General features: G+C 44.6%; 2 protein-coding genes across 4 annotated transcripts; both read right to left on the reverse strand.

Annotated features, from left to right (window-relative positions):
• Positions 1-6,258, reverse strand: TFAM (transcription factor A, mitochondrial). The gene is made up of 6 exons (XM_069864157.1): positions 6,060-6,258; positions 4,029-4,099; positions 3,249-3,398; positions 1,680-1,775; positions 1,246-1,302; positions 1-329 (listed from the first exon to the last, which is right to left on the reverse strand). The coding sequence occupies exons 1-6, from the start codon at positions 6,256-6,258 to the stop codon at positions 111-113; spliced, it is 792 nt and encodes a 263-aa protein (XP_069720258.1). The 3' UTR covers positions 1-110.
• A 1,662-nt stretch (positions 6,259-7,920) lies between these two features.
• UBE2D1 (ubiquitin conjugating enzyme E2 D1) lies at positions 7,921-26,452 on the reverse strand. Of its 3 annotated transcripts, none has more exons than XM_069863944.1 (8): positions 26,381-26,439; positions 18,702-18,779; positions 18,538-18,601; positions 18,419-18,450; positions 16,654-16,731; positions 16,287-16,392; positions 14,057-14,150; positions 7,921-9,643 (listed from the first exon to the last, which is right to left on the reverse strand). In XM_069863944.1, exons 1-8 carry the CDS (start codon positions 26,402-26,404, stop codon positions 9,598-9,600), a joined length of 522 nt encoding a protein of 173 aa, XP_069720045.1. In that variant the 5' UTR covers positions 26,405-26,439; the 3' UTR covers positions 7,921-9,597. The 3 variants fall into 3 exon arrangements, with proteins under 3 accessions (XP_069720045.1, XP_069720046.1, XP_069720047.1); XM_069863945.1 differs by lacking the exon at positions 18,702-18,779 and adding an exon at positions 17,208-17,333 and having other exon boundaries at positions 16,654-16,723; positions 26,381-26,412; XM_069863946.1 differs by lacking the exon at positions 18,702-18,779 and having other exon boundaries at positions 26,381-26,452.
• Between the last annotated feature and the right edge of the window lie 548 nt (positions 26,453-27,000).

The raw sequence follows: 27,000 nt of genomic DNA on the forward strand, positions 1-27,000 counted from the left end.
TCCAGAGGGCCCTTTGTGGGGTTTCCCAATCTCGGTGCTAATGCCGACGGCAACATCAGCACCGCAGGGCAAACACCTGACAATCAAAGGGCATTAAACACTTCACTATTTCATTCTTCTGATTTTTTCAACTTGGATTTTGCCTTCTTTCCCTGGGAGGAACCTTTGGCTGTTCCAGCTTGCTTCGTAGTTTCAGCAGTTTTCTTCCTTGGGCTTTGCCTCCCTGAACGTATCAGGTCTTCACGACCCAGTTCAACCATTTTTGCTTCCCACGACTTCATTTCATTTTCATACCGAACCTTATCATCCTCCGCAAGCTGCAGGTAGGGCTGGGAGAGAACAAACGTGTGCAGTGAGGGAAGGGGCTCTGGCAGGAGCACTGCCACATCACCCCCCCCTTTCTGACAAAGGCATTCACTGTTGCCTCTGGAAAACATCAAAAGCATCAAACTTGCACAAAATCACAAAACCTTAGCATCAAATTATGATTACGCTGACAGACAGCCGTACCTGAAGAGGAAGCCCATCCAGCGTTACTAACAGCTACGGCTTTGTGTTTGAGTGCAGTTTGAGAGCTGCCTGATGCAAGGAACAGGTCTTCCTGCAGAATCACTTCAGATTCTGCTCCTACAGAAAAACTATAAATATATAACACGCCCTAAGTACACGTCCAAACCAGCCTGGGGACCGAGCAGTCAGGAGGAAGGGTGCTTAAGCACAGAACCCTTCAGATATGAGGTTTAGATTAGGTTTCAGCGTAGCCCCCCTCCAGTTCTCTACCCCCACCTGCAGGTTCCTCAGAATATACTGGGAAAGCTGCAGAGAACCTCCTCCCAGCCAACCAGAGTTAAAATAAATAACTATGTGCACATCATGAGCAGCAAATTACTATGCTGGGATTAAAAAATATTATATATTATTAGAAAAATAAAATCAAATTGTGGCACATTATTCCACCTTCCTCCCTAGATGCCACTTCACACCCATCTCCAGGCACACAGAACTTCCACCCTATCCCACTCACACACATTTCATCAGCACTGTGAAAGAATTGGTCACCACGGGAATAAAAGCAAACAAAAAGCCTTTTTCAACATGCATAAATAAGATCACCAGAGTATTTCCCTCAGTATTACATTTTGAGAGAAAGAGTTCAAGATCTGGTACAAATTTATTCATTTTGACCCAAGTTTGTAATTTTCCGATGCAATCAGAGCCCCATCCAAACCTGCTTTTGAGACTTACCTGCTTTTGAGAACTGGACATTCGTCGCCATGTGTCAAATAACTGCTTCAGCTTTGCCTGCAGGACACAGAAGAGGCATCAGGATTGCTCTAACAGCAGACTGACCACAGCAGGTCACAGCTCGATGCCCAGTGAGAGCAAGGAAAGCACAAACCGATATACAAAATGCAGTCAGAACACAATAAACGACGCAGCTCAAGAAGCTGCTGGGCACCGTCCAAGCCGCCCTGACAGACAAGGCAAACACGCAGCAGGTTAATTCACTCATCCTGCTGCTAGAAAAGGCAGATGGAAGAGCCGAGCTGAGTTACAGCAACGCCTCTACATCTCACCAGTAGCAAAACATCAAACAGTTCCTGTGAAAACGACAGAATCTAAACGAGATTTCCTGAACGTAGTAGATCTATTTCAGAGAGCGATCTTTCCTGGCTTACCACGGGTGATGCTCCTTCGCTTTCTTGGAAGTTTTCTGACACAAAAATGTTAAAGCCGCTACGAGGTCTTTTAGGTTTTCCAAGCACAGTCAGTTCCTTTAAGAAAAACAAAAGTTATTCCACCTACTAAGCATGCATTTTTCCAAAAATAAACTTAGCATTTGTCTTTATATTTTATATAGAAATCAGACTCAAATTAATTTTCATGTCTTCCATTCTGCAAGCTGGACTGTGTATCAAGATGCTCTCACCCCCTGTCAAGCCTGGTGCTAAACTAAGTTAAGAAAAGCTCACAACTTGAGTCTTCACAGACATAAAAAAGCATTTGAAACTGATCCACAGCCGAACCTTTCAGAAACCAAAGCCCCTTCCTGACTTTCCCTCAGTAAGAAAGGCCTGACAGCAGATTTTCTATTCTCTTTATGAGGCTTTGGTTCCTGGTGCTTGCGGGGAAGGAAGACACCGACTGTGGGATGTGAGGAGATGGGACAGAAGCAGAAGCTTTCCAGGGAAATAGAACGAGGTTTCTGCTATCAGAACACTTTGCCTACATGGATGATGGCAAGAGAGGGAAAGTACAGCAAGTTACAAATGCAATTACACTTCTTTTCTCCAGCTCTTCTTCTTCTTCCCACTGCAGCTCGGGTGCAGCAAATTAACACCTGCTTAGGGACTAGGTAGGCCAGTTGAATTCTTTGTGGTGCCAAGCCCCAAAAAGCATCACCAGAACCATGTGAATCAAACGTTTCCTCTAAGTTAGGGGTCTTTTAAACCAAATTAATTTAACTTTTGCTAACTAGGGTGGGAATGTGAATTAAACCAGGAGTTTAAATCACAGAAATGAACAAGCAATAGTAACACCTTCAACTGATTCTGTCACTGGATAAACCACAATAGGGCACCTTTGCAGCTGGATCTGTCTCTCAGGATTCGTATATAAAGCAGGTAAAAGGGAATAGGTAAGATGATCCGTATGAGTACGTCAATACAGGACATGGACAGACACGCAGCCCCAGTTCAACGCAGCAGCAGCTACAGGAAGGAGAAAGGCTACTTCAAACAGCCTCTGCTTCGTAGGGGTGACTGAAGGAACAGACATCAGGCCTTTGCGAAAAGATATTTCTGGATGCCTTCCCAACGAAAGAAAGCACTGCTGGTTCCAGTGTCTTTTATTACCTCTAATAGGTAAGAGCTTTAGGAATAGGAAGAAAAAAAGCACAGAGAAGCTATGTGTGAGCACCAGGTGTGTGGGAGTTCTGGTCTTCAAGCGCAGGAAAGCCACTGAAATAACTGCTAACACCAGCAATTCTTTTAACCCATGGGGTTTTAGAAGTTTCGGGTTTGTGGTTTGTTTTTTTATTTCATTCTAAGAGTTGCTTTTCTATTTCTAAACATGCTTCAGCTCTGCTCTGTATACAAGACAAACAGACTTCACATTCCCCGAGGGAAAAGAATCATAGAATCACCAGGTTGGAAGAGACCCACCAGATCATCAAGTCCAACACTTGGACTTAGTTATCAAACACTAAACCATACCCCTCAAAGAAAGCTGAACTGCAAAATACTTACTCTTTTTGCCTTAAATGATCTTCTTTTTGCCAGTCGGTTTTTCCTTTCTTCTTTCAAAGCCTCCGCCTGGGCTGGAGTGAGCTGCGCTTTATACGCAGCCAACTGCTCTCCGTATCTTTGCCAGTCAGTCTTTCGCGCTTCCTCATAAACCTGCAATGCAAACAAATCACCAACTGCAAACAGATGCCTTTGGTCAGAACCACCTGATCTTTAAACAAGCTAACACTTCTATCCTACTAGTGAAGAAAAAAAAATACAGACTACCATGGAACACAACATTTTTCAAGTAAAGTAGCCATTACAGATCAGTTTGATTAGCAGAACAGGTTCAGGAGAACTCAGATTCACAACCTGGGTACCCTCCCATGAACTGGCTCAGTTAATTCGATAATATCAGATGACTCTCCAGAGGCAGCTCAAAGCAATAACCATCTTCCACACAAGAAGGAAAAGCTGAAACTTGGTTGAAGTGATCACGCTTGAAGTGCAGCACAAGCACTGCAGTCACCGAAAACATTCTTACATCGGCCAACACCAGGTATAGATGCAGCATAAAATCAGTCTCGGAACCAGTATCCTCCCTGAACTCTTCAAAGCTTTTAATTCTTTTCAGAATTGTTGTTATGCCTAAAACTTTGTATGCAAGTGCTTTTTTTTATTGTTGTTTAAGAAAAAACCAACCACCAACAAAACCCCACACAACGAGGACACCAAAACAAGTAAAACAGCCACTAGGACTCTACAGAGTTCAAAGTACAGAGGGCAGAGACACAAACCCACCTGTTTCTGTGTTGCTGGCAACTCCTTCCAAGCACCTGCTATTTTTTTAACCAGCTCCACATTGCTCATTTCTGTATATTAAAATCAGAAAGCAAAAAACCAAAGATCAATACTGTATCTTTAACAAGCTGTTTCAGTTTGTCCTAAAGAGAGCAGTCACTAGTATCTTTTCTCTGTACAAATATATTCTCCTCCTTTCATAAAGCTCACTAACAGTGACAAATGAAAGGAACTCTAATTCTGGGAGGGAAGAGTCCCTGCTCTTTGTTCAAACCTGAATGAAACATGTAGTTAGAAATGGAAGCACCATTCCAGACAACTACAGACACTCCACAGCGGCTTCACTTTCTTCCTGTTCAGCTGGACGCTTTTCTATCCTGTGTAGGGCAATCTGGGCTTGGATGAGGATTTGAAAGAAACCCAAAGTAAAATTTCCAGTTCTCAAGTTTTTTTGGAAAAAAAAAAGAGTCTGCTGGATTCTTCAAAGCAAGCATAATGTGACCTTTACCCACCTGATAGAGCACGTAAGCTTGATCTTTACTAAAATGAAGCCCTTCGTTTACAGTACAATTTAACAGAAGCAAGGCTAAAGAAATGTCATTTCCTTCCCCCACAAACACAGTTACGGGGCCTCGAGTTTGCTTTGCATTCCAGCTGACAGCCCTTGACTCTGGATCTTGCACTAGGGCCACTGGACGAGGTTTCCAGCCAGACCACATTGGTGAGGGGGAAAACAAAAGGCAAACAAAAAACCTCAGCAGTGTTGGAAAGAGGGTATAATTGTTTTCCTTCAAAACCCTTTCCAGGCTTTCCCTCTGTTTCACACTAAAAGGAAAAAATAGATCTTCCTCTCTCCCACCTCAAATGCAACATTTAGGCATCTCAACAGCAGACAATCAGAACTAAGGCCTTATCAGTAACGTGACTTCCAGATTTCTGGAAATACAAGACAGATAGGGAGTTTTTAGTCCAGTGTACCAAGCTTAGAACTTCCACGTCTCATTACACAGGATTCATGGAATTAAGCTATGAGGGCAGTTGGTGGTTCAGCCTGGAAAAGAGAAAGCTCTAGGGAGAGACACCTTCTTCCTTGTAGGCCCTTCAGGTACTGGTGGCCTTTCAGTACCTGATGGGGCTAAAAGAAAGCTGGGGAGACATTTTTTACCAGGGCATGTAGTGACAGGACACAGAGAAATGGCTTTGAATTGAAAAGGGGAAGATACAGATTAGATACTAGAAGAAATTCTTCACAATGAGGGTGGGGAGGCCCTGGCCCAGGTTGTCCAGGAAAGTCATGGATGCCCCATGCCTGGAAGTGTTCAACGCCCGGTTGGATGGGGTTTGGAGCAGCCTTGTCTGGTGGGAAGTGTCCCTGCCCATGGCAGGAGGGTTGGAACTGGAGGGGGTTTAACGTCCCTTTCAACGCAAACCATCCTGATTCCTCCATGCATCTGGCGAGTCTTTGAGAGTCCATCTGTGGGCGCTTCTGGTACGGGTGTCACCCGCCAGCCTGAGCGCGCTCTCCCCGATACTGAAAACTCCAGAAAATTAACTCATTTTGGAGTTTTAGAAGGCCAGCATCCCTTATCAGGCCTGGGCAACACCAGGGAGCGATCTCCATCGACCGTGTGCTGTGAGATAACAGCTGGGGACAGAATGTATTTCCCGCTTACTTGCACAAAGGTAAATTTTCCTGGCAACCTTATACACGTTCTGTTACTTCTCCAGGACTAATTTTAGCGTTGTTATGAGCTTTGGAGAGAGCCCTGCCCGACACTGCGTTTGAGATGGGAAACACCGCACACAGAGACACCCGCTCAGCCCGGACCCCGCAGAGCACGAGCCGGGAGCGACCCCAGAGAGCGAGCGGGGCCTGCAGAAACACCGAGAGGAAACACGCGGTCAGCGGGGCGCAAACCCCACAGTTACCGAGACGGAACCGAGCTCTCCCTTCGCTCAACTCAAGGACACTCCGCCACCTGTCCCGGTAACCGCCCCCCCGGGGTCTGCGGGGACACGTCTCCGGCGTACCTGGGTGCTTCTCGCGGAGCGCGGGGCGGGTCTCCTTGAGAAAGCGGAAATAGGCGGTGAGAGGCCGCCGCGGCCGCTGCTCCGAGCCGATCCCGCGGCGCAGCGGCGGCCCGAGCGCCGCACCCGCCCCGCGCCCGACGAGCCGCTGAGCGCCCGCCAGCAGCAGCGCGGCCGGGACCCGCAGCCACCGCGCCGCCATCGCCGCGCGCGGCGCCGCACGGCACCACGGGACGGGGCCGGGGCCGCGGCCGCGGTGCACACGGGGACGGGGCCGCAGGGCACCACGGGCCGGGGCCGCGGTGCACGCCGGGCCGGGGCCGCGGTGCACGCCGGGACGGGGCCGCGGTGCACGCCGGGCCGGGGCCGCGGTGCACGCCGGGAAGGGGGAGGGCGGCCGTGAAGGGCTTCGCGCCAAGGGCTGCCGGTGGCAGCACCGAAGGGACCGCTCGCCCCGCTGACCCGGGTGCCCCAGCCCTGGGTTCCCCCATTGCAGCCCTGCCCGGGGCAGGGGGTGGAATGGGGAGGTCGTTGAGATCCCTTCCAACTCGGACCGTTCTGTTACAGACACGCTCTGGAAACTAGAATTCCGAGGGTTTAAAATGTCTGTGATGGTGGAATACAGTCAGAAAAGCGAGGCGCGCAGCGCGGGGCGCATGGCTGAGGCAAGGCCGTGTCCAGCCAGAGGCGCACGCGGTCATAGAATCACAGAATCACCAGGTGGGAAGAGACCCACCGGATCATCGAGTCCAACCGTTCCCATCAGTCACTAACCCATGTCCCTCAGTGCCTCGTCCACCCGTCCCTTAAACCCCTCCAGGGAAGGCGACTCAACCCCCTCCCTGGGCAGCCTCTGCCAGGGACCAATCACCCTTTCTGTGAAAAAAAATTTCCTAATGTCCAGCCTGAACCTCCCCTGGCGGAGCTTGAGGCCATTCCCTCTCGCCCTGTCCCCTGTCAGTTGGGAGACGAGCCCAGCTACTCCGGGCTCCCCTCCCCTTTTATACGTTTCTTTTAGGTGTGAAAATGGTTAGGTTCTGGCGGTGAAGCCGTTGCTGCCGTCCCCCGCGGCACTTTCTGGGGTGTCTCGCCCCGTGTCTTTCGAGAGGGGTTGGCCCATGCCGTCCAGCAGGTGGAGGAAGGCAGGAGGCAAGCCCGCACCGCCAAAGAAAGAGAACATTGCACCCCCTGCCTTCCCACAACTCAAATCCCAAACTCAGGTACAGGGATCAGGGCCAATACACTTGGATCTCCACCTCCCTTGATGCCCCCCAGCCCCTGTTCCTTTATTCAAGCCAAAACGATGAATACAATTTCATGATTCTGTGACAACAGAGCGGCCTCAGCTTTCCCCTTTAAAACGAAATTGATGTAAAAAGCGTTTCAAGGAGGAGCAGGGGAATCACTTCTCTCTGTAGCCAAAACCCCTCTCCTCTCTGTGCGACGGAAGCTCCCAGCGCTGCAGTGGTTACCTCAGCCCTTGTTCCAGGAGCAGAAAGGCCTGAGAGCATCCTAAGAACCAGAGACTTTACACCTCTCACGCAATTTAAGACCGTTTTCCAAAGGTGCATAAGGAGGCTGTGAGCAGAATCCCAGCCTCGCTGTCCGTTGCTTTCGCAGATGTACGGCACAGGCATCACCTAACCGACCAAACCACCCCTAACGCAGATCTGTGAACACAAGGAGTGCAAGTATTCCCAGACAACTCGTTTCACGCAGCCCAGCAGAGGGATTGCCAGTGGTTCTCTAACTCCCAGTGAAACATAGGACTGCCCAGCCAGGAAAATAAAAGCTCTGCGAACCCCTCCTGGTGGTCAGAGTTCCCTCCCACCCTCCTGGCAATAAACACAAAGAACAGTTCAGGTATAACAAAGCACTCATTTTAATAGCAAACCACACATTTACTCAGCTTCCAGCCTGAAATAACAGGGATGTTTTGAGATGAACAGAGCCCGTCTCCAACAAGCTTTTTCTTTCAGAAGTCACCACTACATCACAGATACTGTAGCACAAACATGATGTTTCCCCCTCCTGACCAGCTTCTGTCACCAGGGCCACTAGGGCAGCAAGCATGAAGATGGTAACATTCTGCTGGCAGGAATAAAATCTCCTGCCCTGCATGCTTCCTACCCACACCTCAAATTCCAGCTTGGCATTCATGACAGTAAAAAAACCAAAGCTTTTTGTTGTCTTAAAATGTGTTTTATGATGACTAATTTCCAGCTGCAAGCAACTTATCTCCTATGCACAAAGTACAGAGAAACATTAGTCACATTTCTTATAACAACCTCCTTTACAAGCAAAGGCTGCCCCTCTCCAGCACTGCTGGTTTCCCACATGTGTATTTTGAAGCTACTGAAGTGTCAGGTAATGGAAAAGTCAGCTCCAAGGGCAAGGGATTCACCGTAACACTCTTGACACTGCAAACACCTCAGCTCGAGCAGGTGAGGTTCCCAAACTTGCGGCACATCCTCAGTAAACAAGCACAGATGGGACATGCCAGTAAACTCGCTCAAATCCAATCTAAAACAACGCTAAATAAGTTAGGCTAAAGCTAGCATAAAAATTAATTGCAACGCAGTTCTAAGCAGTACCAGGCTTCATTCTCGCTTTTGTCAACCAGACACACACACAGTCAGTATTTTGTTTCTCTAAAGTTAGAACAAGTGCTTCAATAATATGCCTGATTGCCAAAGAAAAAGCCAAGACAAGTAGTAGAAAATGCATTTTATTTATAGGGAAAAGGCTACATTTAGGTTGGTAAAAGGGCCCTGGTAGTGTTATGTTGCCCTCATGTCAAAAATACTTTGTGAATAGCAACAAAACGGTTACATCTTTCTAAGTAACAGTGCAATTAGTTCATGTGGCAATAAAATTAACTCAAGTATGCAACAGAACCAAACCCAAGTGTTTCTCCATCATCAGGGTACAAAGAATTACAGTGCAAAGAGCAGTTCAGGTTTTAAGAAATCTGCAGTCAGTCTTTAGACCCACCGAGACGGTGGGACATTCCAATTACTTTCATTACTAGCAGTTGTAGCTTGTCAATACCGTGCACAAACGAGTAAGTCTGAAATGAAATGACTTACATAGTAAATAAAATATTTAGTCGATGCGGTAAAAAATATATTTCAAATTATATAAGTGAACTAACAAAATGAAATTGAACACACTTCCAAAATGAACAACACACTTTAAGAACACACATACACTATTCATCACATAAAACCAGCTACTTATTCCAGCAAAAATAATTTGGTTGGTTTACAGCTGCATTATGGATCTCTCAGTCTGAAGATGCAGGTGTCCATCTCTTAAAAAACATAACAAATGTTTTCTGCAGCACATAAAAAAAAGGATGAACATAGGGATATCTGTGGAAGTTTGTTCTCCCTTGCACCAGAAACACACTTACACACGTGAAAAAAAATTCCAGGGGCATTATGATACACAGAGGCAGGAAACTGCACTCCACTTCCTTCTAATTTTGAAACCCCCTAAACGTACAGTACTCTGTGGCATGTGAAAAAGTCTTCACAAGTTACATTGCGTATTTCTGAGTCCATTCTCTCGCATGTCTGTTGTATCTGTACGTGTGGAAAGAAGGCATCACAGTGAAGAGCTGTTAGTGAGACACTGACAATGGTCACACGCGTACTTAATACAGACGTTACTGAGCTTTTCACTTCTCAGCATTGATTCAAATACCATTAAATTAGCCTAAAAGCTAAGCCACACACCTTCTATGTGTTCAGTCTCTACCAGTGCTATTTAGACTCAAAACCAGTCCCACAGGTTCATATTAAAATGCGTATCGTGTGCATTTAATTCACATTTCACAGCCAGTTCCCTTATACCTTAATTGGAATTTGTTGTGAGTTATTCCTAAATGTGTAAGCTATTACCAGTCTGACAGAGTTCACGCACTTTAGTTGCGTAGAATTCAGTCTAGTTCACTCATTTCGGGGACAGAAGGCACGGCGACTCTTTCATTCTCCATTCTGAATTTCAGAAGCTGACAGGAAAATTTCCTGAAAAGTATTTTTGACTCGGTTTTAAGTCTTGGCTCTTTTCCTTCTGGTAGGAAGCTGACTAGCACTCCCAAAGGCACTTGTCCTTAGAGAGTCAGTAACACAACTTCACAGGCAATCAGCATAAGAAAATAAAGCTATAGTCAAGCTGCACGTTCTCTCACTTTCTCCAGCAATGACTACATTTTAAGTTTTGGAGACAGAAATATTCCTTATTCACTTCCTTCACAAACAGGAGCTGAAATCACCTTTCAGCAAGCGGACAGACGAAAGCTGAGACACAAACAGGCAGAAGCTGAGGCTCAACATCTTCCACCTTGAACACTACCTGCTTTGCAGTACAAGCCATAGAGCTCAAGCCCTTCAGAAGTGGGTAACATGATGTGATTGTATCAGACATCAAACTGTCAGAAAAAGGGCATTTTAGTCATTCTTACACTAGGGAAAGAAATACTAGACCATAGACTTCCATGTAACTTTTACATCACTCCTTAGCTAGCCAGTCCTCAAGGTAAAGGCAATGCTCAAGTCTTCATGGACCTGTGACATGTGATGAACCACAGGCCACTAGCACGCATTGCAAGAAGTCTTCAGTGGCTCAGAACTAAAAAATACCAAACAGTACCAAATAATTTCTCAGCAAGTTAACCTGCAAGTCTTCTGGATATCACAAACATTCCACTATTAACATAGATAACAGCAAGGTTACCAAACGCAACCCAAGTACCAAGGAAAAAAAGGTCTCCCCCATTTTAAATCCATAGTCTTTGCCACAGCTTGAAGAATTCCTCAGATGAACAGCAGTGGTTTGGCTGACTATGAACACACTGTGTGGCCATGACTACTGAATTTATTGTCACGGCCACCAGAAATTTGTGACAGATTCATTTCTGGGATAGGCTATTCCATTCTTAGAATCACAGAAACATAGAATAACCAGGTTGGAAGAGACCCACTGGACTCATCGAGTCCAACCATTCCTATCAAACACTAAACCATGTCCCTTAGCACCTCGTCCACCCGTGCCTTAAACCCCTCCAGGGAAGGTGAATCTTGAGGCCATTCCCTCTCGTCCTGTCCCCTGTCACTTGGGAGAAGAGGACAAGTCCTTCTTCTCTAAAACCTCCTTTCAGGTAGTTGCAGAGAGCAATCATGTCTCCCCTCAGCCTCCTCTTCTCCAGGCTAAACACCCCCAGCTCTCTCAGCCGTTCCTCATAAGGCCTGTTCTCCAGCCCCTTCACCAGCTTTGTTGCTCTTCTCTGGACTCGCTCCAGAGCCTCAACATCCTCCTTGTGGTGAGGGGCCCAGAACTGAACACAGGATTCGAGGAGCGGTCTCACCAGTGCCGAGTCCAGAGGGAGAAGAACCTCCCTGGACCTGCTGGTCACGCCGTGTCTGATCCAAGCCAAGATGCCATTGGCCTTCTTGGCCACCTGGGCCACTGCTGGCTCATGTTCAGTCGGTTGTCAACCAACACCCCCAGGTCCTTCTCCTCCAGGCAGTTTCCAGTCAGACTTCCTCTAGTCTGGAGCTGCTCAGGGTTGTTGTGCCCCAAGTGCAGGACCCGGCATTTGGCCTTGTTAACCCTCATCCCATTGGACTCAGCCCATGGATCCAGCCTGTTCACATCCCTTTGGAGCCTCCCGACCCTCCAGCAGATCCAGCTTCCACCCAGCTCAGTGTCATCCCCAAACTCGCTAAGGGTGCACTCGATGCCTTCATCCAGGTCGTTGATAAAGACATGGAACAGGGCTGGACCCAGCACTGAGCCCTGGGGACACCACTTGTCACTGGCCTCCAGCTAGAGTTAACTCCATTTCCCACCACTCTCTGGGCCCTCCAGCCAACCACTTTTCCACCCAGGAGAGTGTGCGCCTGTCCAGCCCAGACGTGACAGTTTCTCAAGCAGAATGCTGGGAGAAACTGTGTCAAAGGCTTTACTGAAGTCCAGGAAGATCCATCCACAGCCTTTCCCTCATCCAGCAGCTGAGTCACTTTGTCATAGAAGGCGATCAGGTTAGTTTGGCAAGACCTGCCCTTTGTGAACCCATGTTGACTGGGCCTGATCACCCGGTTCTCTTGCATGTGCTTCATGATAGCACTCAAGATCACCTGCTCCATGACTTTCCCTGGCACTGAGGTCAGACTGACAGGCCTGTAGTTTCCTGGGTCCTCCCTGCGACCCTTCTTGTAGATGGGCACAACATCAGCCTCCAGTCCGGTGGAACTTCCCCAGTCAGCCAGGACTGGGGAAGATGATGGAAAGGGGTTTGGCCAGCACACCCGCCAGCTCCTTCAATACCCTTGGGTGGATCCATCCAACCCCATAGACTTGTGGGTGTCTAGTCGGGCTAGCAAGGCTCTGTCCACCTCCTCTTGAATCACGGGAGCCTCATTTTTCTCCTCTAACTCCTGGGTTTGTACACAGAGGGAACAACTTTCTTTACAATTAAAGACTGAGGCAAAGAAGGCATTAAGTACCTCAGCCTTTTCCTCATCCCCTGTCACTGTTGTTCCTTCTGTGTCCAATAGGGACTGTATGGTCTCGCTAGTCCTCCTTTTATTATTTATATATTTATAGAAAGATTTTTCGATATTGGCAAATTAGGACCAGATGTATGTGGAAAACCTTGAAGACTTGTACTCCTTGTTACTATTCTAAATGATTATGTGTTTCAGTCTTTCTTAATCCTCCCCACACCTAGAAAATCCACAGGTGCCAAAAGCCCGTTACAGAAAACAGCTCAGGGATGCTGGTGAACTGCAGACTACATCTTGGACTGTGCTCAAAACACCCAAAGCAGCGAGTTCAACATCATCTCCAGTGGTCAGCAGAACATTCCCCTTCCTGGATCACTGATCTGTAACCTTTCCCATGCACAAAGGTTTTAGGCTTGTAACCCTGGGAATTGCACACAGCTGATATATCGACAGAGGTGGAAAATCTCCCACAGTTTAAGTAATTCCTCCATGGAACCCCCTGGAAATCATGCAGCCTGATCTATGGGATAAAGGGCCCGAGTTCCTGCCACCCACAACTGCAACAAACTGTTAAGAAAATAACGCCTCACTTGGCTTAGATCCTCACAGGCACCACCGCTCAAAGTTTGAGCTCTCAAAGGAATCGCTCTGGAGAGGCAGAGCTCTGGAAAGAAACACCACTACGCCAAAGCACTGGGCTGACCAGTGACTTCTAAATCCTGTTATCTGGGACTGTGAGGGCTCAACCAGATGTGCAGGCATGGGACAGCCTTTCAAACCCCTCCTTAGGGGAGAGGTACAATACGGGGTCAGCAAGCCTTAAACCTGAACACTGGGAAATCTAGTCAGTCCCACACTATAAGTAAAAGACACAGAATAGATGTTTCAGTCAGTATAGCACTTCCGGAGTTAAAACTCCACAAATGAAAATCAGGTTTGTTCTAGAAGCAATTATTGCTTCAGTTATGTGCTTTCCATGTTACCTACCCAAGATGCGAAACTTCCTGCAAGTCCTAAAGCTGTTCCAGAAAGTAAAAAAGGCTCTTTTTCTCTGTAACGTGCTGCAGTTTGATATAACTGTGACAATGGTTCTCAACAGTAGAAGATGAGTATTAGTCCCTCCTACGTTTATAAAATTGTGTCCAAAACATATGGTGATTGTATATACCCAACATTTTACTAGAGGCACAGTTCTTGCAACCAGAGCATCACAGTAGCAACAAATAATACATATTTGAGAAATGATTTTTTCCATGCCGTGAATATAAATACACAAGTGTGCAGGTTTTGCACAACTTTAGGTACCAAAAAACCAGCTGTGCCTACAGTTCCCCGATTGCCATTCCACTGATCAGTATTTTCAAGATTTAAAAATCTAATCCTGTAGAAATCTATGAAAAGACTATTTTTAAAAGTCAAGGTAGAAGGTGCACAGCAGGTAACCACCTGCAAGGACCACAAGCACAAACACGGATACGTTATACTCACTTTTCCTTGTCTGACTTGTAGATCTGTGCAATATCCGGTACTAAAGGATCATCTGGATTAGGATCACAAAGTAAGGAGCATATGGACAATAAAACTAAATAAAAGAGACACTAGATTAAACAAGTTAGTTCACTTTATTTCTCTAATCCTTTAACATATTCCAGTACACTGAAGGTGGGTAGTGGGAGGGAGATTGGAAAGAGAATGCACATCAGCATTAAGCTTTCACATAGCAGTTCTGTGCAGCGGTGTTTAGATAGCACCATTTTTCTAGGCCCTAAGTAAACAGCACCTGGTACTTGCCTTGAAAACTTGCAACCCATGGACCTGTATCTTTTGTAATGATCTCTCTCCCATGTTTTAACCTGTGAATGTTAAACAAGCTACAGATTGCATAGTTACATATAAATATTTGATCAAACTAAGCCCTTCCATCTACAATTATTTAAGATAATGACTATTGCTAACACAACACTGCCTTGCAATGCTCTATTTGTGCCCACCTGTGCTGACAGTTCTCTCCTTCATCTGAACATTTCACTGAATTTGATAGAAGTGTGACTTCCATTTTAGGAAAACACTCAATCAGCATTTTCTGCAGGTATTCATAATTCCATATTAATTTCCTCATATTGAACGAAGGATGTTTGATTTTTCTAACATTTCCTGCCCGTACTTTTCAGGACATTTCTATTTTTGTACTCGTGACTAATATGAACATAAGAGTTCGCAGTTAAATGATTCTAAACATGGCGCAAAAGGGTATGTGATGCTACATGAAGAATCTGCTGTAGAAAAGATTCTTTTCCTTGCTTTGCCTTGTTACAAAAGAGCCTCGGCTAACACCTATTTTCAGCTGTAGCAAGTGCGACTTCTTCATGCTGTCATATTGCATTGTATTAAGTGCCAAATACACTGGTGATATTAGAAAATCGGGTTACAACACTTGGCCAGACCAATGACAGGTGCTATCAGTATGTTGTAACCCTTTGATGCAGCAAAACAAGAACTATAAACGAGAAATGACCATGAGCCACTGAGCTAATATAGAACGTGCAGGCACATCAGCAGCACCTCAGATCAGAGCACATACAACCAGCAAACTGCTCCTCTTTGTAACTGAGGGAACGCTCAACAGGTAAAGACACAGGAAAGTGCTGGAGAGCTAAAAGTTCAAAGAGTTTTCAGTCGTAAATGTCAACCATTAAACATGATATAAGTGCCAACACTCATTTGCTAAATACCTTCCAAATAATTTGAAAATAGACAATTTTTGCTCGGCAATAAACCAATCAACAAATTTATGTGGCTTTTCCAAGGAGGTATAGTAATCGCACTTACATAAAGCAATTTCCATTGGACAAAGACTTAACAACGTTTTCCTTTGCTCATGCACCAAATGCAATGACACTGCTCTAAAAAAAGAAACATGGCTTAGAGCTTTCAAGCCAAAAGCAGAATGTGATATTGTTAAACCTTTGGAGTCAATTGAAAACTTTCTCTAACATGCCTAGAGCTACGCATTTTGAAGATGGGTGAGAAAAAGCAATGATAGCACCCATATTTTAGGCAGCTTTTGAAGTGACACAATGCCTACAACAAAAGAACTGCTCAATTGTAACCTCAGCTTTCCAAAAATCCATGGTGTTCAGCCTGAGAAACTACAGGGCTAGAATATTTTATAAAATCTTTTACTGATGACTTAGAAAGCAGCTACATTTAAACTATTCATCTTACAGAAGAATGCAAACGAGAATAATTTATCTCATTTTAAAATAAAGTTAAATTTAGACCTTAGCCCACATAAGGGTGCTCAGGCAACCCAAAGTGCCATCAGGTGAACCCCCCCCAATCAGTATCAGGGTTTCCATTTATATCAAAATTAATTTGATTTTGCAGCTCTGCTCACCAGTTTCTCCTCAGTTCTGCATGAACAGCCAGCAATAATACAGAAATTGCATTTCAGGCTAATTGCATGTTTATTATCTTACCCAACTTAGCTTAAAACATTTCTTTGCCACACCCATAATATCTCACGTAATGCGATACTCCAAGTAAAGCGTGCAAGATGTTGGATCATTACAAAAATTCCAAAGGAATTTGCCATGCCCGTAACATGGAGGATGAATGAGTTCCCACTGCCACCCTCAGACCGTGCAGTAGCACAGAAAAAAAGCACCATGACAGCAAACATGATTTCACAAATCCATCAGCAAATTCCTGAGTTTACCTTTAGATACAGTCAGGGCTGGTGACCATTGTGACCTCAGGATATCGAGACAAATGCTTCCATTACTGTTTATGTTTGGGTGGTATATTTTTGTTGTAAAAGCAATCTGAAATAAAAAAATAAACAAAAACCTAGTGACATCAAATTCTGTTTATGACATTTGTAATCCTTAACATGGTCCCTTTGGTTCCAGTTGTTCTAGATCTTCCGACACAACTTAACGTACAGTTTTATTTCTTCATCTGCTACAAACGTGCTACTGCTGGCTTTCCTGGTTCTAACTGCCAAAACTAAGCCTCAAAGAACGAAGATAAAGAAACAAAGATTTGACCAAAATATTGCAGAAATTTTGATGTAAAGGACTTACCTTTGGTGGTTTGAAAGGATAGTCTGTTGGGAAGTGTACCGTGAGAAAAAAGACTCCCCCTTGATATGCACTATCAGGCTGGGGAAAAAAAACAAAACAAACAACACATCATTATATTTCAATTATTCTGGGGCTTCCCTTCTGAATGCAGATAACTTCCCAAAGCTGTGAGCATCTTAGAAAATTCATTTTTTACCCCAGCACACAGTCCATGCTATCAGCCACAGCCCACTAAGGGCCGCGTACTGGGAAGACAGCGAGGGAGCTGAAGCTTCCCACTGGCCTGGGGAGCTGCAGCAGAGGCAACCATGGAATGCCTAGTGCTGCCCTTCTCGGGGAGAGAAAGGGAGGGAGCAGTGTTTGAGTGGTGGAGCTACAAAGCCACAGATCCATCAGCTCCAAACCAGCTCCTCCCTTAGCATCTGGGCTGCAAGGCACTCCTGGAGCTCAGCTCCACCACACCAAGGGTCAAAAACCCAGATCACTTCTTCCAAATCCTGCCTCCATGCAACACCAAAGCTGCTCTGATCCTCCTCCATCCTTAAGCTACAAACATACTTAGCGTAAGAACTGATTTCTCTTTGCAGATGCAAAGAGTAGGATTTTCCAATATAATTAGGTTGATCATGATGACATCAGGGAGTTTTAAAACACACAACATCTTTGTCACCTGCACAAATCTGTGAGCGTGCATTTTGTTAGAGAACATGTGCACAGGTTTATGTCCAGGTTGCACACAAGTTAACAGACAGAAGTAACTTTATTCCAGTCATCTGTTAAGGAAATATTTCAATTTTATCAACTGAAGAAGTGTGTGTGGGCGGCCTTAATGCTAAATGACAGAGAGCAGCGCTGCCATTTCTGATTAAAGGAAGGAGGAGAAAACATTTCTCATTACCTGGCAAGTAATAATAAACTTAGCAAGTTTAAAACTGCAACACAGTAACTCAATCTTAGCAAAGCCACAGAAGATCAAGTTTTTTGGCTTTCCTTAGGGAAGAAAAGGCAGACTGTTTTTAAAGTAATACATTTACCTTGGAAATTAACAAAAACTGCAGTTTCAGAGATGAATATAAGAGGTTAAGCAGCAAACGGTCCAGTCAGACATGTCATCTTACACACTTGAAATGCAGGCAGTGTTGTAATGTAAGGCAGGTTATATATAGTACTGCTAAGAAGTCAGAGTTAGGTAACATCAGAAGAGATTGCTGCTGTACTTCCAATCATGTTTGAAAGGACTGTTTGCATGCATACTAAATGGATTTGTCAAAGTTAAAATAAGCTGAAGATGAGACAGGTTCAGTGTCAGATAGAAGGCAAAGCGAAGTCACGCTATGTTTTATGAGTGAGGTATATAAAACAAATTGCTGACGCTCATAGATAAGAGAGGAGGCTGCCCTACTTCCACAGACAGAAAGCAAATTCTGAAGGTAAGATTCAGTCCTATGTGCCCCTCAGGCCATCAGGAAAACTACAGGATACAGCTGCTCTGAAAAGCAGCTTTTCACTTGGCAGCCCACATCACCAATTCAAACGTTGCAGTTGTCGGATTAACCACCCCCAATTTCACAAAGAGGATGGACTTTTGAACAGTTACAGAAACAAACAAGTGCCAAGCTACTAAGAACACCAACACCACAACCCTAAATCTTTAAGCTGTACACAGTGCAGCTGAGCATGACTATCATGCTTACAGAAACCCAAACGAATCCTTCCTTAACAGTAAGGAAAACTACTTTCTACAGGCCAAGAATTATATACTTACAGGTCCCATAATTGTTGCTTGCCAATGAAACACTGAAAGTCAAAAAGACACAATGATTAGAGAGCTTCTGAGCTTTTCTCGATCAAAGAAAGGCGACAATGCACTTAAGAAGAGCTTACAGTCATCTCCAACAGGTCCAGCGGAACAGTGCGCCGGTGGGTCTCGCTGCAGATCACTTAGTTCCTGTAAGAAACACAAACACTTGCAAGACATTAACAAAATACACACCACACAGCAGCATCACTTCAAAAGTGAGAACCCAAACAGATTTTGTTGAACAGACCTGTGGTATATTTGAAGAAATCAACACTTGAAATGCCCATTGATAGAGAAAGGGGTTTTTTTGCAGATGTGCTTGCGGCTAAAAAGAACATTGTGATATATATTAATATCAGATATACTGCAGTAGAGACAAAACAATGAAGAAAATGAAGGGTTTACGGATTTCTCCGTAAACTCACTGCTTAATTTAGAAATTTATGTGCTATTCTAAGTGTTCCTTTAGTTTTTCGTTTTACAAACACTTCTTGTATTGGCCTAATCCAGCACACTAGCTGAGTTAAATGAGCTCATAAAAATGCTTGCAGTCTGCCTAGAGGTGATACATAAACATAACATAAGGGTTTCTACGTAAAGTAGAACACAAAGGAAAAATACTACCTCTATAGTTTACTTAATACACCTTGATGTGATTCCCTACACATTCAGTTTTAGTTTGGGGTTTGTGTGTATGGCTTTTTGTGGGTTTTTCTTTTGGTTTTTTGGGTTTTTTTTCAGAATTGCTACCAATAAAAACCCCAAGAAAACCGGAATTTAAGAGAAGTGTTCAGAGAAGCTTTTGCATGTCAACTGATTTATTTCTTTTACAGAAGTCCACAGAGTCACACACTTAATTACACAAAATGAGACCAGCTTTTCATCTAGTTTATCATCATTTAATATCATCATTCATATCATCATTATCATATCATTCATATCATCATTATTTATCATTTATCACCATATCATATGCAAGCAAGGCAGGCATTAATGTCGGTTCATTTCCCTTGTTTAATTCAAGATATTATTGCAAAGTCTAAAGTTTTACTGTACTAAGAGCAAACAACTTATTCTAAATCTAAGCTGATAGCAACTGTGCTGCTCAAAGTTTAATGATTATGCATAAACACTTCCCTGCTAAGTCCCTGTGTTAAATCACTCAACTAATTGCTCATATACACATATTTAAGTCAACAATGAACATAAGTAGATCCGCAAATATCTTGGAACTTCGCTTATGGAGTAACAGTGGAAGTATTTCTACCCAGAAATCATTAGTCAAGACAACTCCTTCCAAAATCAAGGTTTAAATTGGAACGAAGCTTAATTTCAGTGTAGAATTTGTGTACGTAGTGTGATCAGACCTTCCATACAATCTGAAAAGTTAGAACTCTGCACTACTCAGCTGCTGTGATATATTTATCCATTTTCAACATCCAGTAAACATTTCAACTCTCACATTGCTTTCTGAGGGACGGGATTTACCACGGACCCAGCACCTAAATTCAAGCACAGTACTTATAGGTCCACTCTTTGCTCTGAACTCAAAGAAAGGCCCTGTAACATATCTTCAGGCAGTTAATAAAGCAATAATGTTACTACTTGCTTCTAAGTCACTCCTCACAATCTTTGTGATTAAAACAAGAGAGACAGTTCTTTGATATACTGAAATGGCCAGTTGTCCCTTGTCTGCCCCTACCTTTGCTTTGGTGCTGAAATTGTATGCTAGCCCTGAAACAATGCCCTGGGTTAGACATTGACTAAGAAAGGCAACAGCAAAAACCTCGAGAAGCACAGGTCCCTTTTTAATCGGAGGATTCAAATTTCAGTAAGGGAGTGATACCAAGAACCAGTGATCTCTGCAAAGCCAAGTCCCTGCCAGTACATGAGAAAAGTCAACAAGTCTCAAGTTTCCAGGAATCTTATATAAGAGTTGTAACAAGCACTACAGCAACAGAGCAGAGAGCCACTGTCCTCTCACAGTTGCATCTCAAGATCTAAGAGAAGACACACGCACACTAAAAAACCCAGCCAGCTACACAAGACCATTAGCCAAAACAGAGAATTCAAAGCCTAAGAATCACGTGGTTTATAATTTAATAGTCAACCATGACCACTAAAGTCAATGACAGGAATTATACGTAGCTTAAATTCTTCAGAAATTCCCTAAAACAAATGCAAACATTTGTATGCAAGCTGCTAGGCAAGCACTTAATTTTAGACTTGCAAATCTCTAACAGTGCTTTCATGTGATACGTGCTTTCATCAAGATCTTTACATATCCACAAACCACACAAACTGGTTTTCATGCATATGTACACATGTACTTGAGAACTTGTAGGACCTGGCGAAGGATCCTCAGAAATGCACTTCCAATTTGTTCAGGTCGAAGGCACTGAAACTTGTCCATGATAAAAACCATAGAAGCATAGAATGGTTTGAGTTGGAAGGGACCTTAAAGATCATCTAATTCCAACCCCCTGCCACAGGCAGGGACACCTCCCACTAGATCAGGTTGCTCCAAGCCCCGTCCAACCTGGCCTCAAACACATCCAGGGATGGGGCTGCCACAACTTCCTTGGGCAACCTGGGCCAGGGCCTCACCAAGTGTTTTAAACCACACTTTGATGAGACCCAGAACTATTAACTCCCGTTATTAATATTTCCCTAATAATGATGATGAAGAAAAGGATCTCTTCAACCAACTTCACCAAATAAGAACAATGTTCACGTACATATCTGGAGAGATTCTGCAGCCAGGAAACAAAGCCAGACCAAACCTCAAAATCCCAATGCAACAACTTCAAGCTATATTTTCCAATCATAAGAAACTGTGTGCTGAAGCTATTGTGGTTTAAAAATACAAATGGTAATACGATCAGACTTTGCAAATTTAGTATGACAGTGTAAACTGTTTTAAGTCTTTACATACAGAAGCTCAGATCAAACTGTGATGAAAACAAAGAACTTTTTAGCTTTGTACTGTTAATTACACTGTTTAGGCTTTGTATCCAAAGCAATTTATCTGGAGAGCTGCAGACTTTCGCCTTCAAGCTTTCTTGCATGATTTGAAATGGTGCAAGAGGACAGCCAGAACCACTGTCTGGAGCTGAATGCTGCAGAATAGTTGTGAGGATTGTCTAGTGCAAGGAAATGTAGAAAAACTGCTCATGACTTCATAGTCACACAAAAAAGGGAAGCTGAGCACAAGAACTCACTATACAAAACAGTAAAGATGCTCCTCACGAGAAGGCCAATACCTTGCTGTGTCAAGAGATAATGCTGAAGAGTCAGAGCAGTGTGCTGAAAGCTCATCATGGGCAAGAGAACTGCAAGTAAGGCATTACACCATCAACACTACTTCCCAGTCATTTTAAGTTAATTGGTTCCAGCAGCTTTGTCCATGTTTCATGGATTATCACTGCATGACACAGGTCTGGTTCCTTCAAGGCATACACTGGTATTTTCAGTCAGTGGGATGGAAAATGCAAGTGCAAGACTTTGATGCTGACTAACAGCACTTGTAACTCAAAGCAGCGTAGGCCCAGTTTCTAAAGAGAAACTCAACGCTGTGAATTACAGCATTCATTGGTGCAGTGTCTTCTGTGAAAATAAACATAGCTAAAACTTTGTCTGCAAGAGACGCAAACTGAAGTTATCGGTTACTTCAAACACTGGTTAATGTTACAGCATAAAAGCATCTTTCAGGAGTTTCAACACATGACACGCTATCCCAAAACATCCAGGATGAACTTGTACAAAGAAAACAGCTAGGACCACTGTAGGAATTAATCTGCTAATCCTCTCAATCATAGAAAATATTATGGTCGCAGTGAATGGGTGCAACAGTGGAGTGTCTCCTGTCTAACTACAGAGCAGCAGCAGAGCACAGCAGTAAGTAGGATTCCTCTGAGACCAGGTGTAAAGGGATATTCACATAATGCTGCAAATGCCAAACAACAGCTACTGAAGAAGGACACAGCAAAGCCTCCAAATGATCACCTTGCATTGCACCAAACACACTGTGGGGGCAGCAGGAGGCAAACATTTAAAAATCAAGTTTAACAGATGTAAAACACACAGTATGGTAAGCTATAAATGCTGGAAAAAATCTGAATGTGCAGACTAGCACTTTTTGTCAAAATATAACACAGAATTTATGTCATAAAAGTATAGAGCTGGTGAAGACAGGCAGGCCAGCTTAACCCTTACATGTTTCATTAGCAATCACACTTCTCTCCTGAAAAGCTACTGCAACAGAAATGTAAAGGACACTGATAACAAGGAGATAAATATTCTCAGCATAGTACTCACAGACACTCAATGGCTATGAGCATGAGCAATAACAAGAAAAGCCCTAAAAGAGTCTCCTTTTTTTAGCTAAAAAAAAAAAAAAAAAAAAAGTCATTAACAAAAAGACTGTAGACTCTCAGAAGACCAAAACAAACTGTGGGCAGCATCACTAAAAACTATTTTAATTCTGTAAGTGACACAGACCCACAACCAGAAGCCTTTCCCACACCATTATTTAAAATACAGGGGGTTGTTTTTGCTAGCTATGTCCTTAATTTCTTGTACAGAAAGCACTACAGACCACAGACCCACTTCCTACCAACCCTGTGCACGCAGTGCTGCTCTTATATTAATGCTGTCTGGAACCATCTGTCAAAACCCCTCAGGGATTATACTCAGACTAGTTAAAGGATTCTTTGTCCTTCATATATTGGGTAAATGTAAAGCATATATTTATCCTCACGTTTCTTGATATAAAGGCAAGTCTTAGTAATAAAGTATATATTTCATTTTTATACATTGTTTCAATGCAAAAAAAAATATTGCTGTGATATCACAGCTGATGTTTTGAAAGCAAATTAAAACATTTTACATTACGGATCCAAAAAAGAAGTTTCCTCAGTGTGTTTATTACCTTTCAAAGACAACATGTGACTCAACAGTCAAAACCTAAACCACAAATATTAATAGAACTTTATCCACTTGAGTCAATTTACAGTAATAAAAGTTATTTTCAATGTAAATATTCAACTTGGCACATCCTACTAGCCTACACATGTATGAAACACACACTGGAACAGACAGACATACGTTCATTGGCATATCTAAATGTCTGAATGCTGCTATTCTCTCCAAGCTGTAGGACAGAAACAACCAAGCACTGTGCACCAACAAGATAAACCACAACAATCAGTTAACCAGCCTCCAGATGTGTCTTTTCTAACTGGCTTCAGAATCTCTTCTAAGGCCATTTTTTAATGCCTCTATAAGAAAAGTAAATACTGTGTTCGTACGTATTCCAAACAAGCCCGAGTCATTAATAAGCAGCAAACATCACCCTCCCCAACCCCTAACGCTAGAGGAACACCCAGGAGTACAGGATTTATGATGAAATCCATCTCCTCAACTGCCACACTGAACTGACAGGACGGTGAACTCGGAATCTGATATGTAAACAAAGAACTCGGAACAGGGATGTCTGAGAAATGGTTCTGCACAGTACCTTATACAACATGACAGTCTCAATAATTGTCTACCTCACACAAAAGCCACGGGGTCTCAATTTCCAGAGGCAGTAACAATAAAGGATTCTTTGCACAAGATCCCTTCACAAGCACTATTTGCTTTGTTTTCATAACTTGAATCATCTGGAATTTACAACACCCACCAAAACATGAGTTATTCTTCTGTTGCTGCCTCACAGGTTACAGAGAAGCAACTCCTGCGCCAAAGAACATTTATTCTACATTACACACAGAGCTCAGCCTGAAGTTTTTGACAGCGTCAAAACACACTGCCTCTCCTTCACACAATGGCAAAGGAAAGCACTGACAAGGCAAACTAACACAGGCGCCTCTGCTTAAGATGAATAAGAACCCCCTGTTCTTCGAGGAACTCTGAGATGGATTCGTCAGAGAGGTGGGGCAGTGATGTCTGTTTGCACAGCGCGGCTTCACATCTTTGCTGCTCTCCCACCGAGCAGTGCAGCCACCAACCTGTTTGTTGGTTATTCAGTTGCTCATTTGTTAAGAAAGCTCGCAGGCGCAATACCTCTCCATGACTTGTGTATAGTCCCAAAGCCCACACAGTGTCCTCCTTTGAGAAGTCTTTCAAGGATGATCAACAAAGGATGAGATGCAATGACACAGATCAACACAGATCACAGTGGTGTCACTATTTAGAAAATGGAGTCCCAGCCGTATGAGACAAAACATGCTCACTAACATTTCTATGTATCACAGCTTTGCTTCCTCAGGAGGTGCTACCACCTTGAACTCAAAACATTAAAGTTATTGTGAATGCTCAAGCTTGCTACTATAATTCCTTAGCCATGTTTAAGTACAATTCTGAACCACCCTAAAACCACCCAAACTGAACTTCAGACAGTATGCCTGGACTGCAAAGCTCCCAAGTGTTTTCTGACAGCGCTTTGTTCTCTAGAGTTCCTCTTAATTAAGTCCTAAAAGCACTTCCTCTGCTCCAGATTTTATCCCTTCCTATCTCTGAGATGCAACAGACATTTACGGCCAGTCTGAAACATCAAGAACTTAGATGGAATACACCCACCACCACATAAATACATTTCATCTAGCATTAAACCTCCAGGGTTTGTAATTTTCAGAAAGGCACCGTGTATTACACTGACATGAAGATAGTTGTTTTTTTCAAACTTCTTCCCGTCACTTTAGCTTTCCATTGGAAACAATCCTATTTCCTCACCGCTTCCCTCTTCTACTGCTCCAGAGGCAGGCTGCTGGCCAAATCACTTTAGTATTATTTTATCCTCACCCTGAAAGGCAGGACATAGAGATGAGGGTAGTTAAAGGTAAAGGAAAGCAGCAATAGCCGTTTCTGCAGCAAATCAGTAGCAAGAGGTAGTTCTGACCCTAATCTCAACTCTTCCAGTAGGCCCTTCCCCACTACCCCTTCATATTTCAGGTAGAAGTTATGGTGTAATGAGGAAATCACAGACTACTCTGAAGCCAGCACCCTGGTAAGCATTTCTTCTCATTTGAAAGCCCTCAACCCACCACTGCTTCTCAAAAATTACTAGAAGGCTACCCGATTTCCCAGTTTCTCTTTGTCTGTTCACCTTAGCAGCACGAAACCGAACAAGAGGAAAGAAGAGGTATTGGGAGCAATCCTGTTCTTATAAACCCAAGGGTAAGGAGATGTGCATGAAAAGGTGGGAAATTAAAAGGCGACAAAAGATAAAGCATTCCCGCAATATGTGGATGTGTGACAGAGTTATTGCTAGTCACAGGAGTTTTTCATTAACATTTGATATAATGTTCAAACGCAACATTGAGGTGATAACAAGAAAAATCTCCCTTAACTGCATCACTCCTGAAGCGGGATTTGTAGCAAGAGAGCTGACTGGAGGAAATCGACACAAGGAACTTCCCAGCTCTTGCACCTACTCACGGCAGTTCACAGCCAACATCTTCCAGTAACAAACAGGAATCCAGAACAAGGAATCCCAGCAAAGCCACTAAAGCAGGACAGCACAACGCAGAGCCGGCACAGCAAGACCACAGCACAGACCACAGACCTCCCGCTGCTCTGTGCTGCCCAACGCCCAGCGCGGTCTGGCCAGACAAAAGGAACCGAGCTCTGGCTCCTCACTTCAAACCCGCCCGATTACAAAGGGAATCCAAAACCTCCAGAGGTCGGAGGGGGCAGCCAGCCCCGAGCTGTGCCTGAGGGGAGCGGCCCCCCGGCCGACCGCCCCGCCGGGACCCCCAGCCGCCTCACGCCCCCCGCGGCCAACACCTCGGGGGCGCGGCTGACGGCGAGGCACGCGGGGACAGGGTGGATCCCGCACGGGTACGGGACGGTCGGACCGCGATACGTGGCGGTTCGCACACAGGGGGAGGGCGGCGGGGGAAGGGGGGCCCGCTTCCCACTCACTTTCTGTATCCGCTTCAGCGCCATCGGAGCGCGGCGAGCGCCCGGGCCCGGGGCGAGGCCGGGCGGGACCGGAAGGGGCGGGGCCAAGGGGGCAGAGGGGCGGGGGGGGCGAGGGGAGGGCGGTCAGGATGGGGCGGGCCCAGAGCGAGGGGCGCAGGGTACGGGCATAGAATCGTGGAATCACCAGGCTGGGAGGGACCCACCGGATCATCGAGTCCAACCATTCCTATCAAACACTAACCCATGTCCCTCAGCACCTCGTCCACCCGTTCCTTAAACCTCTCCAGGAAAGGTGACTCAACCCCCTCCCTGGGCAGCCTCTGCCAGGGACCAATCACCCTTTCCGTGAAATCTTTTTTTCTGATGTCAAGTCTGAACCTCCCTTGGCGGAGCTTGAGGCTATTTCCCCTTGTCCTGTCCCCTGTCCCTTGGGAGAAGAGGCCAGCTCCCTCCTCTCCACAACCTCCTCTCAGGTAGTTGTAGAGAGCAATGAGGTCTCCCCTCAGCCTCCTCTTCTCCAGGCTAAACACCCCCAGCTCTCTCAGCCGCTCCTCATAAGACCTGCTCTCCAGCCCCCTCACCAGCTTTGTTGCTCTTCTCTGGACTCGCTCCAGAGCCTC

Source organism: Phaenicophaeus curvirostris, chromosome 9, assembly GCF_032191515.1.
Source record: "Phaenicophaeus curvirostris isolate KB17595 chromosome 9, BPBGC_Pcur_1.0, whole genome shotgun sequence".
Classification (NCBI taxonomy): domain Eukaryota; kingdom Metazoa; phylum Chordata; class Aves; order Cuculiformes; family Cuculidae; genus Phaenicophaeus; species Phaenicophaeus curvirostris.

Coding starts and splice junctions, on each gene's coding strand:
- UBE2D1 (XM_069863944.1), bottom strand. CDS start 26,404: ATGGCGCTGAAGCGGATACAGAAA. Junction 18,780..26,380: donor CGCTGAAGCGGATACAGAAA/GTGAGTGGGAAG, acceptor TGTTCTTTTTAG/CCGCAAGCACATCTGCAAAA. Junction 16,732..18,418: donor AAGCAACAATTATGGGACCT/GTAAGTATATAA, acceptor TTTTTTCCCCAG/CCTGATAGTGCATATCAAGG.
- TFAM (XM_069864157.1), bottom strand. CDS start 6,258: ATGGCGGCGCGGTGGCTGCGGGTCCCGGCCGCGCTGCTGCTGGCGGGC. Junction 3,399..4,028: donor TGCCAGCAACACAGAAACAG/GTGGGTTTGTGT, acceptor TTTGCATTGCAG/GTTTATGAGGAAGCGCGAAA. Junction 330..1,245: donor TGTCCAGTTCTCAAAAGCAG/GTAAGTCTCAAA, acceptor GTTCTCTCCCAG/CCCTACCTGCAGCTTGCGGA.